We start from the raw sequence: 17,478 nt of genomic DNA on the forward strand, positions 1-17,478 counted from the left end.
TCCCGTCATATATATATTTTGTTGAAATTTTATTGAGAAGATTGAGAATAGATTAAACTCTAGATATAAATGATAGTTTAGATAGAATTTTATAGCTTTTAATCGAGTTTATTGTAACATTCTACATTCTGTTTCAAAAGTTGAATTAGTTACCGGCTTTAATAGAAAACTTATCTTGTAACTTCGAATATTTTTGTTTAACTTTATACTAATATAAATGATAAAAATTTCAATTTCTTAATTTGATTACCTCTACCTAAAAATATAACTTGCAAAAAAGGGAATTCCAAAGCTAGAAAAAAAATCCTTGACGCTTTAATGTTTCAAAAAAGGGAATTTCAAAGATAGCAACACTTAGAATTCCCTAAAATCCTACATTTTCACCGTGTTATCATACACCATCGTGCCGCTGCGTGACGGAATCCACTACGCTCTGATTGCTCTAATTGTGTTGTCAATTTCTAAGAAAATATTTCTATTAAATACAGTCGTTTTATTTTACGATAGAAACGTACTGCTTTTACGATAGAAGCAATCAGGTTATGATTCGTAATCTGCGTTTGATTTAACAATGAAATATTTTTTAGAGTCACGGTTTTTGCAGTTCAGTTGTTATTATCCGATTTGGGTAAAATGACATTTAGGTAGGTAATATAAAATAGGTCATATTTTAACATTATGTTTTGGTGTTGACACAAAATCCATACTAATATTATAAATGCGAAAGTAACTCTGTCTGTCTGTCTGTTACTCAATCACGCCTAAACTACTGAACCAATTTGCATGAAATTTGGTATGGAGATATTTTCATACTCGAGAAAGGACATAGGCTACCTTTTATTGCGAAATATGAACCACGGGCGAAGCCGGGGCGGACCTCTAGTAGATAATAAAGAAAAAAGACACACCTATAAATTTATACAGCATCCGAATATCACAAAACTCTAAATACATATCAAAATCAAAGATCGTTTAAAAAACGAGAAAGAAGCTATAGGTACAACAGGATATCCCACATTTAAATACCACCAAACCCCATTAAATGAATCCCACTAAATAAAACCATCCCATCTTCGTGGTAGACGCTTCGTGAGGCTGCGTCGTGATTGAAAATTGGATCGAGGTCATACTAACTGTTACTTTATTGTTTACTGGATCTATTTCAATTTAAAAGCACAGCAAGCGTTTCTATTTTGTGTTATAGTATCTACTATTTGACACCGTTTATTTGTAATATCGTGTATAGATAACCCAGCTTCGAGGCTTATAATGGTGTCAAAATAAATCTGATTATCAGTAATATATAAATAGCTGCAATAAGATGGTAGAGCTCCATCGCTTCTTGCTGTTCCATTTCTATAATTTTCCGTTTATATTTTAATTAACTGCTTACCTGCTGCTTACTGTTAAAAATATATTTAGCAGTTGTGTTAGTACTTTTTTCCTGATTGAAGAATATTCATCTATAAAGTTATTTTACGTTATTTACAAAATATACTAAAATGTGGCGTTTTTTTATATTTTTATTAACTGCTTACCTGCTGCTTACTGTTAAAAAAATATTTAGCAGTAGTGTTAGTACTTTTTTCCTGATTGAAGAATATTCATCTATGTATAAAGTTATTTTACGTTATTTACAAAATATACTAAAATGTTGCGTTTATTATATTATTATATTATAAGGTTATTGGTTCAGATAAACATACAACCTTTTTCCTTTCCTTAAACATACTACTTAACTTCCTTCAACTAGCACTCCACCAAACTTTACTACATAACGAAGCGAGTACCTCTTTAAAAACAATCCATCGAGGTTTCTAGGGCTATCGAAGGGCCATATAAATGATCCATAGAGGCCATTCTTTGCAATAATGGGGTATTAAAGACAATGATATGTGAACAAAGGGACAGGAGATCTGAGAGCCAACAAAATGTGGCAATAAATTCTTGTGTGGACTTAGGATGACCTACTACATGAATTTGGGAAGTAGTAAATAAATATATACATTTAAATACATAAAATGAGACAATTTACACTAAAAGGAAATTGCCAAAACTAAAAAGGACCATCGTCTATAAAAAATAGAACCGATTTTGAAAATTACTTGATGAAAACAACTACGCTATCTAACATTTTTTGTATGCTTTTACCATTTTTGAAAATCAGCGTTCAACACAGCCTTAACATATCTCATATATCACAAAATAACTAGTCAAAGGATAATTAAAAACTAGTTTCACCCACGGCTCTTCGTTCTAAGAATGTTCTAGAACATTCTATATAAATAAAAAACGCATTAAGAACTATAACCAATGACCTGAATATAATCACTACATAGTATAAAACAAAGTCGCTTTCCCTGTCCCTATGTCCCTATGTCCCTTTGTACGCTTAAATCTTTGAAACTACGCAACGGATTTTGATGCTGATTTTTTTTTAATAGATAGAGTGATTCAAGAGGAAGGTTTATATGTATAATAACATCCATTAAATAGTGTAGAAGTACTGTTATTTTTGAGGTTTCTAATGTGATGTCGTAAATAATTACATTTTTTCCGCTTACGTTGCAAACGCAGGCTGAACCCTACGAGTTTTATCAAAATAATGTACTAAGTATTGTACACATTGAAAAGGTCAACAGAAAAGTCCGCGATGGTATATGTCTATCTCTTATGGATAACCCACAATAACTTTTTTTTGTCATTTACTTTTTGCGACAAATAATGGCTAATTTTCGATGCGATTTTAACCAATACAGCATTAATCCTTAACCAATTAAATACCTTGAGTGCATTGTTCATTTAATATAGATCTATATGGCCCTATACACCGTATGATTTAAGTGAATATTTTCGAAGATATTACAGATTTAAAAATTGCGGGACGTAGCGTTTGCGGCGATACCGGCCGCCCGGCTATCTATTTTATACCCGTGCGAAGCCGCAGCGGGCCGCTATGTTTTTATCATAGAGATGTTTTTATATACAACGTTCACAGTTTTTCTGTAGTTTTAGTATCAGCATTGCACCCGTGCGAAGCCGGGACGGGTCGCTAGTCTAATACATATATTCGTAAGCTCTAGGCAACTATATATATTAGGCTCCATTACCCACTCTGTATTTGACAATAACAGAACTGAGCTAATGCAAAATTACTAACCTCAGCTAATGTCTTTTGGACAGCTCTAGTAGTGATGTGCTTATATGTTTCGATAAATATTAAATGTGTATTTGCTGGCATGCAATATTAATTAACATTAAGATTTTTATAATTCTTATTCTATCTGCTTTCAAGAATCATTATTTAAATACATTGACATTTAAAATAAACTATTTTTATTTATGAAAGTGAAAATAAAGAGCGAATATTCATTTTGATTTCAGATATTTGTGTATAATTATATTGTAAATGTTATGCCTACTTGAATTTAAATTCGTAATGTGAGTCTGTAATGATCCAATTAATAGTTTGAAGTACATCCTTTAGCTCTAAGGACAGTTAAAAACACATAAATGTGCACATTAAACAGATTTTCAGATATAACAACGGTGATTAGATATTTTTGACCTTTTCGTGTATTACCAACCTTGGAATTTATTTTGATACATGTTAAACAAGCTTAATGATTAATTTGTTACTAAAGCAAGGCGAACAAGTTAAAATTTTGAACAAAAATTGCCACTTCAACGTGTTTTCATACAAAAAATAATTGATTAGATGTAAAGAGTTCCGACTCATAAATATTATTAGCTCGCAAAATCCCAACCACTTTACTTTTTTATTGTTACAACCATAAATATATGTTAAACTTTTTGGTTATTAAAATGTAATCCGCACTATTTATATGCTGGAGTCCATTAGTTTCGTATAGATCCGGTCAACAATTTTTGCTTGACAGAGAAACAAACATCAGTTCTATTCATTATAATGCACTTTCACGTTTATGGTATTAGTAAGAAATGAAAGTTCTACCTATTATTTATTAGTAGATAATATAGAGTCAACAATTGGTAACATTATGTGTCAAAAATTAAAGCTGAAGAAAAGGAAGATGAACATCGGCTTTGAAAGTACATATGTTTAAGAGCAGATAAGAATTGTATTCAAAAACATTCGTATTATTCGATTCCCACATTTGCAATCTCTATGTGTTTTAGTATTAGTCAGTTCTATTTTTATTAATGTTGTGATCGACCACCATAATATAACCTTATTCATATTTTATCGATCATTACATCACCATATAAATATTTTTATTTGCTAAGTCGATAAATATAAGTTATAAGAAAACCATTTTGGATGAGTAGGATAAAAATTATGTTTGTAGTAGTTATAATATGATAAGAACTTGGAAGGTATATAAAACAGATGCAGCTTTATACGTAAATATTTAGCTTCTATACCCACTATACATAGAAAATAACTATCTCTACCAAAGACTCTTTGTCTAAAAACTATGCAAGCAACTGTGGCTAATACAAATACTGTTAAACATGTTTAACTCAACCACATATAATATCATGGCATGACACCGCGGGTTAAAAGTCAATTTGTGTTCAAAATGTCAATCATTGATTGAGGATGTATCGTTTTGAATATTATAACGTATATTAATTGATTGCGTTTAAACTTTAGCATTATGATAAATGACGTATCCTTAAACTTTACAATACAAAATAACGGAACTGCCTAAGGGGTCTCATCCCAATAAGATAAGTATATATAAAAAAAACTTCCTTGTACCTTTCACTGACATTTACACAATTACATAATACTTGTCACAATATATCGATGTATGTAGATGCACTTTATCGATATGTTCAGAAGTAATTTATCGATACATCGAGCACAACATATCGATATACGATTCCCCTCACTAAATATTGCAAAGCTTGTTCCGAAAGGCTCATTTGATATTTATTCGCTCGGCCACTTCGAATGCACAAACCTTTCTAATTAAATTTTTAAGTTCTGGTATTTTTTATTCCTTGTTCCTGAATGTGGGAATTCCTTTCGAGTTTTTTATTGAGGATATTTTTCGCAACTTTGATCAGAATTTGCCTAAAATAATTCAAAGAGCTTTTTAATAAAAATGTGTTTTATTTTCTTTTATTACATAATTAAGACGTATTGGAACAAATACCTACTTTAATATTTATTAATATAACTACCTAAATAAAAAACGTTGTAACTTCGATTTCAATTTAGTCACTAAAATTAGACTTCCATGTGATAAATTTAATTAAATACCTATCATTAGCGAATTCGTATTTGCTCACCTTTCACCTTTCTTTCGCTGGTAAAAGCGAAATTCTAGGTCTTAAATAAATATAACGTTACTTTCTCTCGTACATTTTTCTGTGTTCCACTGCACAGATGGAAATATTCAAAGATACCAAAATCACTTTACTCCATGACGTGACGGTATTGCCATGACGCGACTTTGAAATTTTACTTTCAACGCGCCTAAAAAGTTTCACTTCAAAAAAATTTGATGTAAACAGTTAGTGACCCACCCCGGGTTTGCTCGGCTGTAATTATGCATGTTATATATTTACAAACCTTCCTCTTTAATCACTCTATCTATTAAAAAAAAACATCAAAATCCATTGCGTAGTTTTAAAGACCTAAGCAGTAAAATAGGTGCAGACTTGAGACTGCGGAAGAGATTTTTTACACGTAGGAATAGAAATACCAATATGTAGGGCGATAGACCCAGTGATGGGCTGCGTGGCTAGTGTTGGAGGGATTTGTTATAAAATTAAACTAAAATTGACACTAATTAATTTATTACTAAAATCACTGTTCTACTTGTTTGTTACAAAACACTGTTATACTTTTACTTGCTAATGTTTTACTGTTAATGCTATTGTTAATAATTGTTATATGTTAATTATTCTGTTAGATAAAATATGTTATGTTATATGTTTAATGTTTAACGCGTCGCGACGGTAATATGTTATTTGGTGGACTGTTGATTGTGAACGCTCATAAGCGCACAATTAGAGAAAGATCCAACAATTTCGATTGTTCGTGATTACAGATAGACTTTCTATAGTTTAGTAATTAAATAGCAGTCGAATTACAACGTGGGTACTCCGCAATGCGTCACTTTAGCGCAGAATATACTGCAATTCGGAATTATTAAGTTATAGGAAATGCCAGAGACAGAGGTTGTTATTTGTAAGGGAAGAAATAGAGTAAAGACAGGTGAAGTAAAAGCTATAATGGTATAATATTTATGGATTTTTAACTAACTTGATGACTATACAAGTATACACTGGTGATATTATGTAGTTAATAGTTTTAAGCATGAAATACTCAAGGACATAATAATATCTATTAATTAATAATTTAAAGTACTAGCTTACCGCCCGCGGCTTCGCCCGCTACGTCTAAAACCTAATAAATTATATACATATTAAAACCTTCCTCTTGAATCACTCTCTCTATAAAAAAAACCACATCAAAATCCGTTGCGTAGTTTTACAGATTTAAGCATACAAAGGGACATAGGAACAGAGATGGCGACTTTGTTTTATACTATGTTGCGATAGGAAATGCCTGAGATTGAGGTTGTTATTTGCCATTTCTAAGGAAAAAAATGGAATAAAATAACAGGTGGACTATAATATTATAATATTAATGGATCTTTAATAAACTTCAAATCAAGAAAGAAACACGCACTATGCAGTGGTAATATTATGTAGTAAATACTTTTAAGCATCAAATACGTAATGATATAATATTAAGTAACTTATTAATTTAATATAGTTTTTATTTCGTTTAAACTCGTTCTGTATATATGTATAAAGTAGACATACTCTTTTATTACATTACGCATTCAAACCGGTTTACTGAAACTTTTACCATGTTATTATTCGGATCTATATACAACTTTTAATTTAAACTAATATTATATAGCTGAAGAGTTACTTTTTTTGTTTGATTGCGCTTATGTCAGGATCCCCGGGTCCGGTTTTAAAAACTATTTCACTGTTAGCTAGTCCATTTATCAAGGAAGGTTGTAAGCTATATATCATAACGCTAAAACCAATAGGAGCGGAGCAATACGAGCAAAACCACGGGGCACAGGTAGCCCATAATACTCACACTTCATTATAACTACATAGCGGCTAATATAATTATTACAATTCAAACTTATTTATTTATTCACTTTGACTTCTTCTAAAAGCACTTTTGAATAGTCATAACATATTTTTACCATTTACCACCTATTTGGGTATTTGGAGATACCTATCCTACCTACCTATGGAGAACAACAGGCAAGAAGTCCATAGTTGCTCTTAATCAGGTCAATATTACATTGCTTACAAGGCTTTCCGCCCGCGGCTTCGCCCGCGTTTTCAAAGAAAAACCCGTTCCCGTAGGATTTCCGGGATAAAACCTATCCTATGTCCTTTCTCGGGTATCAAAATATCTCTATACCAAATTTCATTCAAATTGGTTCAGTAGTTAAGGCGTGATTGAGTAACAGACAGACAGACAGAGTTACTTTCGCATTTATAATATTAGTATGGATTAACCACATTTACATATTAACACATCATAACTCACGACAGTGTATGTCACACAGAATAATTGATGCCTTAATCAAGTGACATGATCTCTGAGAATATAACCCCAAAAAATGATTAATCTTCATCCCTGTCAATGCTCGTGACTCAGGATTTAAGGATATCAAAGCAACAAGTATCAATTCGTAGCCAAATAATTTTGGTGGAATTGGAAGTGGATTGGAAGCCTTTTATTTTTGCTTACTTCAAAAGATGAGGTATCAATTAAACTATAGTTTCTAAATAAAACTATTGGTGTTTCAGGTAAAAAGATTAAGATATTATTAGAATAACGGTGACATCTGCAGTTATTTAAAGTATGAAATAGAGTGTGAAAAAGTTAGTCTTAACGAATTTATAAAGCCAAGAAGATTATTGTTAGTTAGGTAGGTTTATCAGAAAGCCCCACATATGACAGTAACATAAGGATAATCTTAATCTTAATACTATTATAAAGGCGAAAGTTTGTAAGGATGTATGGATGTATGGATGTATGGATGTTTGTTACTCTTTCACGTAAAAACTACTGAACCGATTACAATGAAATTTAGCACACATATAGAGGGTAACTTGGATTAACACATAGGATAGTTTTTATCCCGGAAATCCCACGGGAACAGGAACTATGCGGGTTTTCCTTTGCAAACGCGGGCGAAGCCGCGGGCGGAAATCTAGTATTAACTAAATCTAAATTGAATTCTCTTCTTCCTATTACATAACTATATTATTGTTGCATAATATTTTCTAAAAAAATTACCAAGATTTAATAACTAAAAACCAATTTAGTAGTGCTCAAATTTTCATACATTTTGGTACTAAGCTATATTCTAAGCATAAATAATTCAGTAGATTCCCAGTTATTCATATGTTATTTTATTACTTGGGTGGCAACACACGTCCAGCGACGGAGAAATAAATTGCAAAGCCTTTATTTAGTACCAGTGTGACCTTATCGTGATTTGCGCAGATTAATAAAAAATAGAGATTACATTTTGATAAAAAAAAAACTTGTTAAGACGAAAAAGAATTAGTAATAACATGTTTTTCGTCTTGATAAAGATTGCGTTCTATCCGAACAGTAAAACTTACTAATAGAAAATAAAAAAGGGCCGTTTAAAAGGACGTTGGCACAAGTTTTTTGTTGCGAACGATGAGGCATATAAAGTACATAAAAAAACACAATAATGAAAAATGCAAATGTTACAACAAATAATGCTTTTGATGACAATAATTTCAAGTAAGAAAATCTATGTACTACAATATAACTTTTTCATAGTTTCTGTGAACTATTAATTAAAAATAATGACTCCGTGTTCTGATTTTAATGTAATGTTTTAATTTGAGCAAAGACATAAGACCTTGGAAACAGACACAAGCTACGTTTTGTCACGAAATATAAAGTCGATGAAATAGAACAAATTGAATTATTCTATTGATTTGAGTTTCGTTTAATGTACAAAGCTAATATTTTATAAATATGTGTCAAATTATTGATTACAGAGAGTAGGTAGGTACCTATTATTATAATGGCGATTTTGTAATTTTACTTCAATAACTAAAATGAGAGGCGAGCAAAGTAGAAGTAGTAGACGAAATTACTAGAATTCTCCAGATATTAGAATATAAACAATTGGATATCTATTTTCATTAGTGGCTAAGTAATTGAAACTTTTTCTTGGGTTTTCAAGTGCTTTGAAAGAAGTTTTAACGGAAAGCAAAATCAAGTACCTATGTGCATAATATTAACTGATTAAAAGCTTTTCATGTTTGATAGATTATGCACAACACAGGTTAATGTTAGGGAGCGTCCATAAATTACGTGAGGTGTTTTTGCCCATTTTTTGACCCTCCCTCCCCCTCTGGTGAGATATCATGAGATTTGATTGAACCTTAGTGTTATAACAAGGTAACAATAGAATATTTAAATGGATTAAATGGACCAAAAGAGTATAATTTGTTTTGTTTCAATTAAAAAAAAAATTGCGTGATATTTGCCAACACCCCCCCTCTCCCCAACGTAAGGTTAGATGAGATTTTGCTCGACCCCCTCCCCCCCTAAAACAACTCACGTAATTTATGGACGCCCCCTTAGTCAGGTCAGCTAGCATAATAATGGCTCTACATAAATCTACTCTGTGGTTCAATTCGCTCCTTTTCCTTTCATTTGGCCTTGCACAACGCATGCGTACTATAATAACATTAAATTTAGTTTAACTGGACGCTATGTTGTTAATACTGGAGTTGTAAAGTAGATTAGCTTTTTTGCTAAGGAATTTTGAACCTTATTGTCTAAAGAAAAAGGGCCGAAGCTGGTAGCTGGGTTATTGAGTTTTTTCGAGAGCTTGAGCAGAGTACTTAGATGGATATCAAATAATTTTGCTTGTAGAGTACGAGTATATCTATACTAATATTATAAAGCTGAAGAGTTTGTTTGTTTGTTTGAACGCGCTAATCTCGGGAACTACTGGTCCGATTTGAAAAATTCTTTCGGTGTTAGATAGCCCATTAATCGAGGAAGGTTATAGGCTATATATCATCACGCTACGACCAACAGGGGTGGAGCCACGGGGGTGAAACCGCGCGGAGCAGCTAGTAAAATATAAAGCAGAGTATTTGTTTGTGTATTCACCTATGTTCATTTACGACAAAATCGCTGAAACTATGTTTGTCGAAGTTTTGTCTAGAAATAGATAATACTCTTAATTCTAAGCCTAAGTGATCTTAGTAAGCATGCAATATGACTAAAAACTAAACAAAATACTTTTTCATCGAAATTAATATATCTTTGATTTACAGACTACGGTCAAAATTTATATTTCATACTTAACATTACGCTAAAACGTAGATATACTTTCATATACATTTTAAAATGCTCCGGGAAACTAGTACATAATAGTTCATATAAAATTGTAAATTATCTAAAAATATAATGCTAAAGTCTCTAGCAGAACTCATAAAATTAAAGATGGAGTAATCCAAAGCCATTAGCGCTGAAGCTGTATCAACCCTTCATCAAATTGTCTGACAATCTGACATGACGATGGCGAACAATGGAAAATTATTTACGGGTAGCGTTAGCAGAAAAATAAAAAAATGTTTAATGTAAAAAAAAATGTTCAATCTTACTAATATTATAAATGCGAAAGTTTGTGAGGATGGATGGATGGATGTTTGTTATTCTTTCACGTAAAAACTACTGAACCGATTACAATGAAATTCGGTACTTAGGTAGCTGAAGACCCAGAATAAGACAAAGATCTTCTTTTTATCCCGGGAATCCAACAGGAACGGGAACTATGCGGGTTTTTTATTTGAAAACGCAGGCGGAAATCTAGTAATATTTTTTGGAGCAGATTTAGAAATGAGAGCTGTTTGAAGGGAAATAATCAGACCAAAATGAAAGAAAATTATCATAAGAAAGATAAAACTGTTTTATTTTACTCCATAATATTACAATCAATACAATTAACAAAACAATACAATTAAAATTAATACAACAATAATTATTATACAAATGAAAATTATCGATAATCCGTATCTAGTATATAAAAACAAGACTTTATTTATATAAGTTAAAACTGATAATATTAAAATGCAAATACCTATTATAACAGATTTTTTATCAAATTAGCACGTAATATACAAACATAATAAAAATGTGTAATAACTTAACATAACCAAAGTTGTTAACATCGATCAAGGTAGTAACTTGACAATGAGCTAAGTATTACCTATTACCATCTGGTATCGAAACAAATACATCTAGGAATAACCTTAAGTCTAGGATACCTAACCTTGATCCTAATACTTGGTTTTGACCTAGGGAATGTAATAGATAGCACGTAAGGAAGATGTTAATCAAAGTAAATATTATGTTTACTGTGTAAATTTATTAGTTTTTTTATTATAAAAGGAACAAACAGAACAGAACGAACAGATTCCTAAATTTTTTCTTATAATAAAAATCTGAAGAGTTTGAATGTTTGTTTGCTTAAAGATAAGCGCATTATCTTAGAAAACAAAGGTCTAATTTGAAAAATTATTTCACTGATAGATAGCCCATTTATTGAGGAAGAATATAATATAGTCTATTTATAATCACGTTATGACGAATAGGAGCCGAGCAATGCGGGTAAAACCGTGGGCGCAGCTAGTGCATAATAACAGTTGTAATAGTATAATATTATTTCTTTTCTTGAGTGATTTACGCTAAACAATATACATATTATTTACCTTAAACGAGAAACAAATTTTACCTACGTTAAAAGTAAAACGTTCATTAGTAAGAAGCTAAAAGCTTTTTAGAAGCTCTTCATTATACAGGGTTACTTGTAAAACACCGGCAACCTCGCAGGACAAGATAGCTAACATCATAAGTAACAACATTTGTTCTACGACTTTTGATAATTTGTTAGATTTTATTTTCATACAAAAATAAATATTCATTTAATTTTCCGTCTGAATATTATAAACTCTACGCCTCCCAAAAATTACGTAAACAAAAAGCGAACGAGAGGGGGAAGGGGGCGTCGCGTCGTCCATCCGATAATTAATAGAACATAGACTTACAAATGTAAGGAGAGTACAATAAAAGTTTAAAAAATCATTTAAAAATAATTTATTGCGTTATGCCAAAAGTCGTAGAACAAATGTTGTTACTTATGATGTTAGCTATCTTGTCCTGCGAGGTTGCTGGTGTTTTACAAGTAACCCTGTATAAAATGTTAGCGATTAGTGTTTTTAAATATTTAATGATTAAGTCTATGTCTGAACGTTTAATACCTTATACAAAATATTTTTTAACTCCATATTTTATTTCGCTATGTTACGTTTTACATGCTTATAATTATAACTAGCCGTGCCCCGCGGTTTTACCCGCATTGATGTGAGTGATGTTATATAGCCTTCCTCAATAAATGGGCTATCTTAAACCGAAAGAATTTTTCAAATTGGACCAGTAGTTCCCGAGATAAGCGTGTTTTTGAAACAAACAAACCTTTCAGCTTGATAATATTAGTATAAGTAATCAACTCAATCTCAGCTTGTCTACACACGCTGTATTTATATCACGTTTTAAACTCGTTTAAATAGCACTCATTTTTGTCACTAATTTGCATGGTTTAATTCTAAAAACGCTTCGCAAAATTAGCTCTACAGGATGCTTCATACCGTGTAAAGGCTTCAAATACCTTATTGTTCAAAATGACACTTCACTCTGAAAAGAGAGCAGGAAGTTTTTAATCTTAAAGAGAAATTATTCGTAGTTCATGCATTCACAATTTTTAATTACTTTTTTTGCAGACCGTACCGCTCTATTGTACGGAGAGTAGTGATTTTAATTTAAAAGAGCCTACGGCTTTGTCCTTACTCTGTATTATGTTTTAATGCAGTATGTATTCTTAATGACTTTGAAAGTGTAATAAACGGGGGCCGGCTTTATTGGAATCTAAGTTTCGTTTACATTGATTACAATGAAAGCAATATTCCCTTGGGGCGATGTATTAGCATTATTAATCACGCCTTTGACGGTAGGGTCAGCAATGAAGTTTTGGAAAGCAATTTGGTAATGTACTTTTTATGTGATAAAATGATATTACGAAGCTAGTACTAAAAACTAGTAGTATACATGATAGTGAAGTAGACAATTAATATGACGTATTTTAGATTTATTACAATTAGATCTACATACATGTTTTTCAAGTTTCTGATGACTAAGGTAGTCACTGATCCAGTTGTTTTAAATTCATAATAAAATATAGGTCACTAGGTCAATAATTTATAGCATTGCCGTCAATTTTAAAACAAGTCAAATTCGCCATCGAAATTAATAAAAAGAGGTAAATAATAAAAACACACTTGATTACACCAAAATTCATAGACAAGGTGGCAGCCCATGTTTAGGTATTCTGCTCTACTTGTTTAGTACTTTTGAACTGAGTTTATTTTATCACATTTAAAAGTTACATTGAAGTGTTTTGTTAGGAATAAAATGATAAAATAATTTCTTAATTACAAAGAATTAAGTGTGAGACTGGAGCCTAAACTATGCACTTAACTGTATTTACTTCGCATCACGTCCATATATTACGTTCAAACATAGATAATAATATCCTCGTAAATTGGAAACCATAGATAATTTAGAACTTGCAGAATAAGGAAGTATAGATAACTAGCTGCTCCGCGCGGTTTCACCCCCGTGGCTCCTCTCCTGTTGGTCGTAGCGTGATGGTATATAGCCTATAGCCTTCCTCGATAAATGAGCTATCTAACACCGAAAGAATTTTTCAAATCGGACCAGAAGTTCCCGAGATTAGCGCGTTCAAACAAACAAACAAACAAACTCTTCAGCTTTATAATATTAGTATAGATGAAAGACCCCACAGAGTCGTAACTAGCGAACTTGCTAATGGACAAACATTCAGCAGAAATATAATGGGAAAGACCTTAGTGGCTCACAAAAATTGGCTCGAACGGGGAAAAGTTGGTAATAATTTCCAAATGTTTGCTATTTTGGTTTTATGAGCTATGGAACAGGTGAAGTCGTATTAATATTGTTTTTGATGAATAAGTTAGTTATACTGACAGTTTTTTGGAATATTGTATTGTTGGTTTTTTGGATAAACCATGGATAAACTCATAAACTCATAAACTTGACCGATTTTGAAAAAATTATGAAAGATGTAACTCAAATAATTATTCTGCTGTGTTTTGTTTTTTCTTATAATTGTCCCCGTGAAAAATACGGAAATGAACCTGTTTTAATCGTAGTCTCAATAAGCATTGTTTCAATAGTAAGATTAAATTACGGCGTGTTTTAATTTATTAAATAATTAGGTATTGTATATCATTAAAAACTAAGGTATTATTTAAAATCATATTATATTGTATCTCGTACTAATTTTAACAATTTTAGTTTATTTCCAAAATCAAAGAAAATCCGTATAATCCGTGAAAGATAAACTGAAAATAAACTCTAAGACATATTTATGCAATATTCACAAACACGTGTCGTATCATGAATTATGTATTCGTGCCGGGATCGAGTTAATAGTGCAGCGATATCTTGGATACGCTGTACGCCTGTTTATTAATTTTACGTTATAATGTATACAGTAAGCGCATTAGGTTTCGCCTTGGGAAATTAGGGGATTTCAAAGGATTTGACGTCTTTGATAGGAAATTTTGATGATGGCATAATACTTGTATGAATGAACTTGTATGATAATAAACTTAATTATATGTACTAGATAATTGACACACATTTATTTTTAAGTTATTTGAAAATATTTTTTTTCCATATTTCCTTATGTATTATTTTCTAGCTGCTCGACAATAGATTATTCTTCTAACAATAATTCATCATTGCTATTTTAAACCTAAATCAAATAAATTTAGACGTTTTCAAGTAATGCACTTACCAACTTAAAACTTTCTTTTTTAAGAACACCTCCAAAAAATTAACTTAACAGAGTACTTAGTGTACCGAACTTGCACCTTACATTTGTTACTTTACTTAAAAAGTTCACAAATGGAGTGTAAGCTAGTTTAAGTTGTACACTTAATAAAAGGGATTAAGTGAAGTTAAGTTATCTTGAAGTAATGTATCCTTTCTTTGTTGCAGTGGCCACCAAGATTGTTAAGGTGGACGTTCACCGTTCTACTCTTAGTTGCAGTCATCGCCCCATCGACAGATTCTTCAAGTGAGTGATATTCTTTATTCACACAAATAGCTATATTTTATAATAAGGTCGATGAAAATGGTGATGTTTTACCATTTCTTTTTTCAATATATCACTACTTCAAAATTGTAGTTATAATATTTCGTATTTTATTTTTTTACAGAGAAAGTGATACACACATTTACATGATTCTTATTATTGAAATGAACTTAACAACAATTTTATCAAAATGTTTATTACTTAACCTACTACTTTTAGTAAGCTATAACTACTGCATTCTAGTTTGCTCTTTTTATAAATCTAGTAATTAACCGTATTTATCAAAAATAAATAAGACATTAGTAAGTAGATTCGTTATAAATGTCGCAGTACATCTCGAGACAAAGAGGTGTTCTCATTGAAATGATTTGGAGCGAAGATGTCGCCCCACTTCCTAAGGCTATCTTGAAAGCTCCATTATTAATTGTTCATTTAGATATTGTTAGTTTTCTAACTTCTGTAAATGAGCTTTCTTATAAATCAAATGAAATAACATTAACGGTGATACTAACTAAACTTATTTATTTTTCGTTCAAAACTGACTTCGACACGTTGCGTTACCGAAATTCAAATCTGGATGAAAATTAGCCAAAACCAGACTAAAATTATATAGCAATCTTAATTTTATCTAGATTTAGAACTATATGGTGTTATAATATTATGCCTTAGGTAATTGTTCAATTAGACTATATTATGCAGAATATATAGGTTCATGTTTAAAAAAAAAACTTTCGTGTAAGTAAATAAATAACCTTTAATAAACAGGTCACGTATAACACAGCAGCCCTGAGTCATTTAGGGTGTTAACAAAGAATGACATGCAAAATTTGGTTTCAAAAGCTTATAACCTTAGTACCAGAAAAGAATTGGGTTTCCTTTCACGTCAATTTCACTAATCGCTTTTTCCTTACTCCGAATTCTTGCCTCGTACATGGTTTTACTAAAGGCAAATTGTCGAAAAAAGTCGTGGGCTACCATGATGTCTAAAAGCAGTATTCATTTCAGTGTGGGAAGAAACAGACCTATATATCTCTGTCATTATTCCACATAATAATCAATACTGCTTTAGGACATCAGGGTAACCCTCTAGATTAAATTTTTGGTCAGATAAAGCCAATTTTAAGTTAAAACCAGTTTAAACTTTGTCTTTTCTTCCAGATGTCCGCAGAAGACTCCGTAAGCCAAGCAAAGTGAGCACCTCAGTATCGACCAGTGTATCAAGATCCTCCGACCAGGTTATATCCGCTAGTGTGAACAGGCCAAAGATCCGTGGTCGGCCAAGCGTCGCCAGTCGGAAGTCGTCCGCTGCACTTGATAATTCTGTTGCTACAGATGAACATAGAGATAAAGATGGATATAAGGTAAATAGTTTAATTATTCTTAATATAGTTGATATTGGTTTTGTAGCGTATTTACATTGCGTTGACGAACGTCAAGTATTTGAAGATTAAGGTAGATTGTTGTTCTGAAGGACAATCAGTAAAACAGTATAAACTACAATCATCTTTCCTATTCCACATTAAAAGACTGTTGCTCGCTCAAGTACAAATAAGCACCGAATGTTAATTAGTCACTATACTCTTATTTTTAAGAATCAACAGAGCTAATGCAACTGTTTCAGAAACATTAGCTACAAACAAACTTAAAACCATCCGAGACTGCAACATAATTTTTCTCTACAAATATTTCACGAAATCATTCGATATTTCTACATACAAGTAGATTACTTCTATAACTATTTCCCTCAGAATTCCATCTAGAATCTAGATCAATACTATCATCAAAACTTCAAAATATTATGTTGTTGTTTGTGTTCTTAGTATTCTTTTAGAAACACGTACGAAATTATCTCAAAACTTACAACCAACATTGCATCTCTTGCTAATGGATATTCCGATCAATATTTTAATCGCATTCCGTACATCCAGACGATCAAACATTTCAATTACAAACGCAGCCTATTCGCTAAAACTAGGATGACCATACTTTTTGAATTTTCCGGACTACTTATTAATTTTACAAAAAAAAACCACCCATAACTTAATTATCGTCAAAATTTTTTAAATCAATGATAAAGAGTTCATAAAATCAATATCTATCAAATAAAATTGTAGTAGTAAAATCACATTAATGTACTCTCATTACAATCAATATGGAAATACCTCAAGGTAAAGTAATAATG

The 17,478-nt window shown here is 31.5% G+C and overlaps 1 protein-coding gene across 1 annotated transcript in view; it reads left to right on the forward strand.

The window, feature by feature from the left end:
- Cht7 (chitinase 7) overlaps window positions 1-17,478 on the forward strand; it is a 104,614-nt gene that overhangs the window by 36,156 nt on the left and 50,980 nt on the right. Inside the window, exons 2-3 of the mRNA XM_090104289.1 lie at window positions 15,200-15,278; window positions 16,455-16,657. Coding sequence (XP_089960415.1) covers window positions 15,200-15,278; window positions 16,455-16,657 — 282 coding nt within the window. The remainder of the gene's footprint in view (window positions 1-15,199; window positions 15,279-16,454; window positions 16,658-17,478) is intronic.

This window comes from Colias eurytheme, chromosome 8, assembly GCF_061535395.1.
Source record: "Colias eurytheme isolate Ceu_HAF_F1 chromosome 8, ilColEury1 Martin Lab GWU primary, whole genome shotgun sequence".
NCBI lineage: Eukaryota > Metazoa > Arthropoda > Insecta > Lepidoptera > Pieridae > Colias > Colias eurytheme.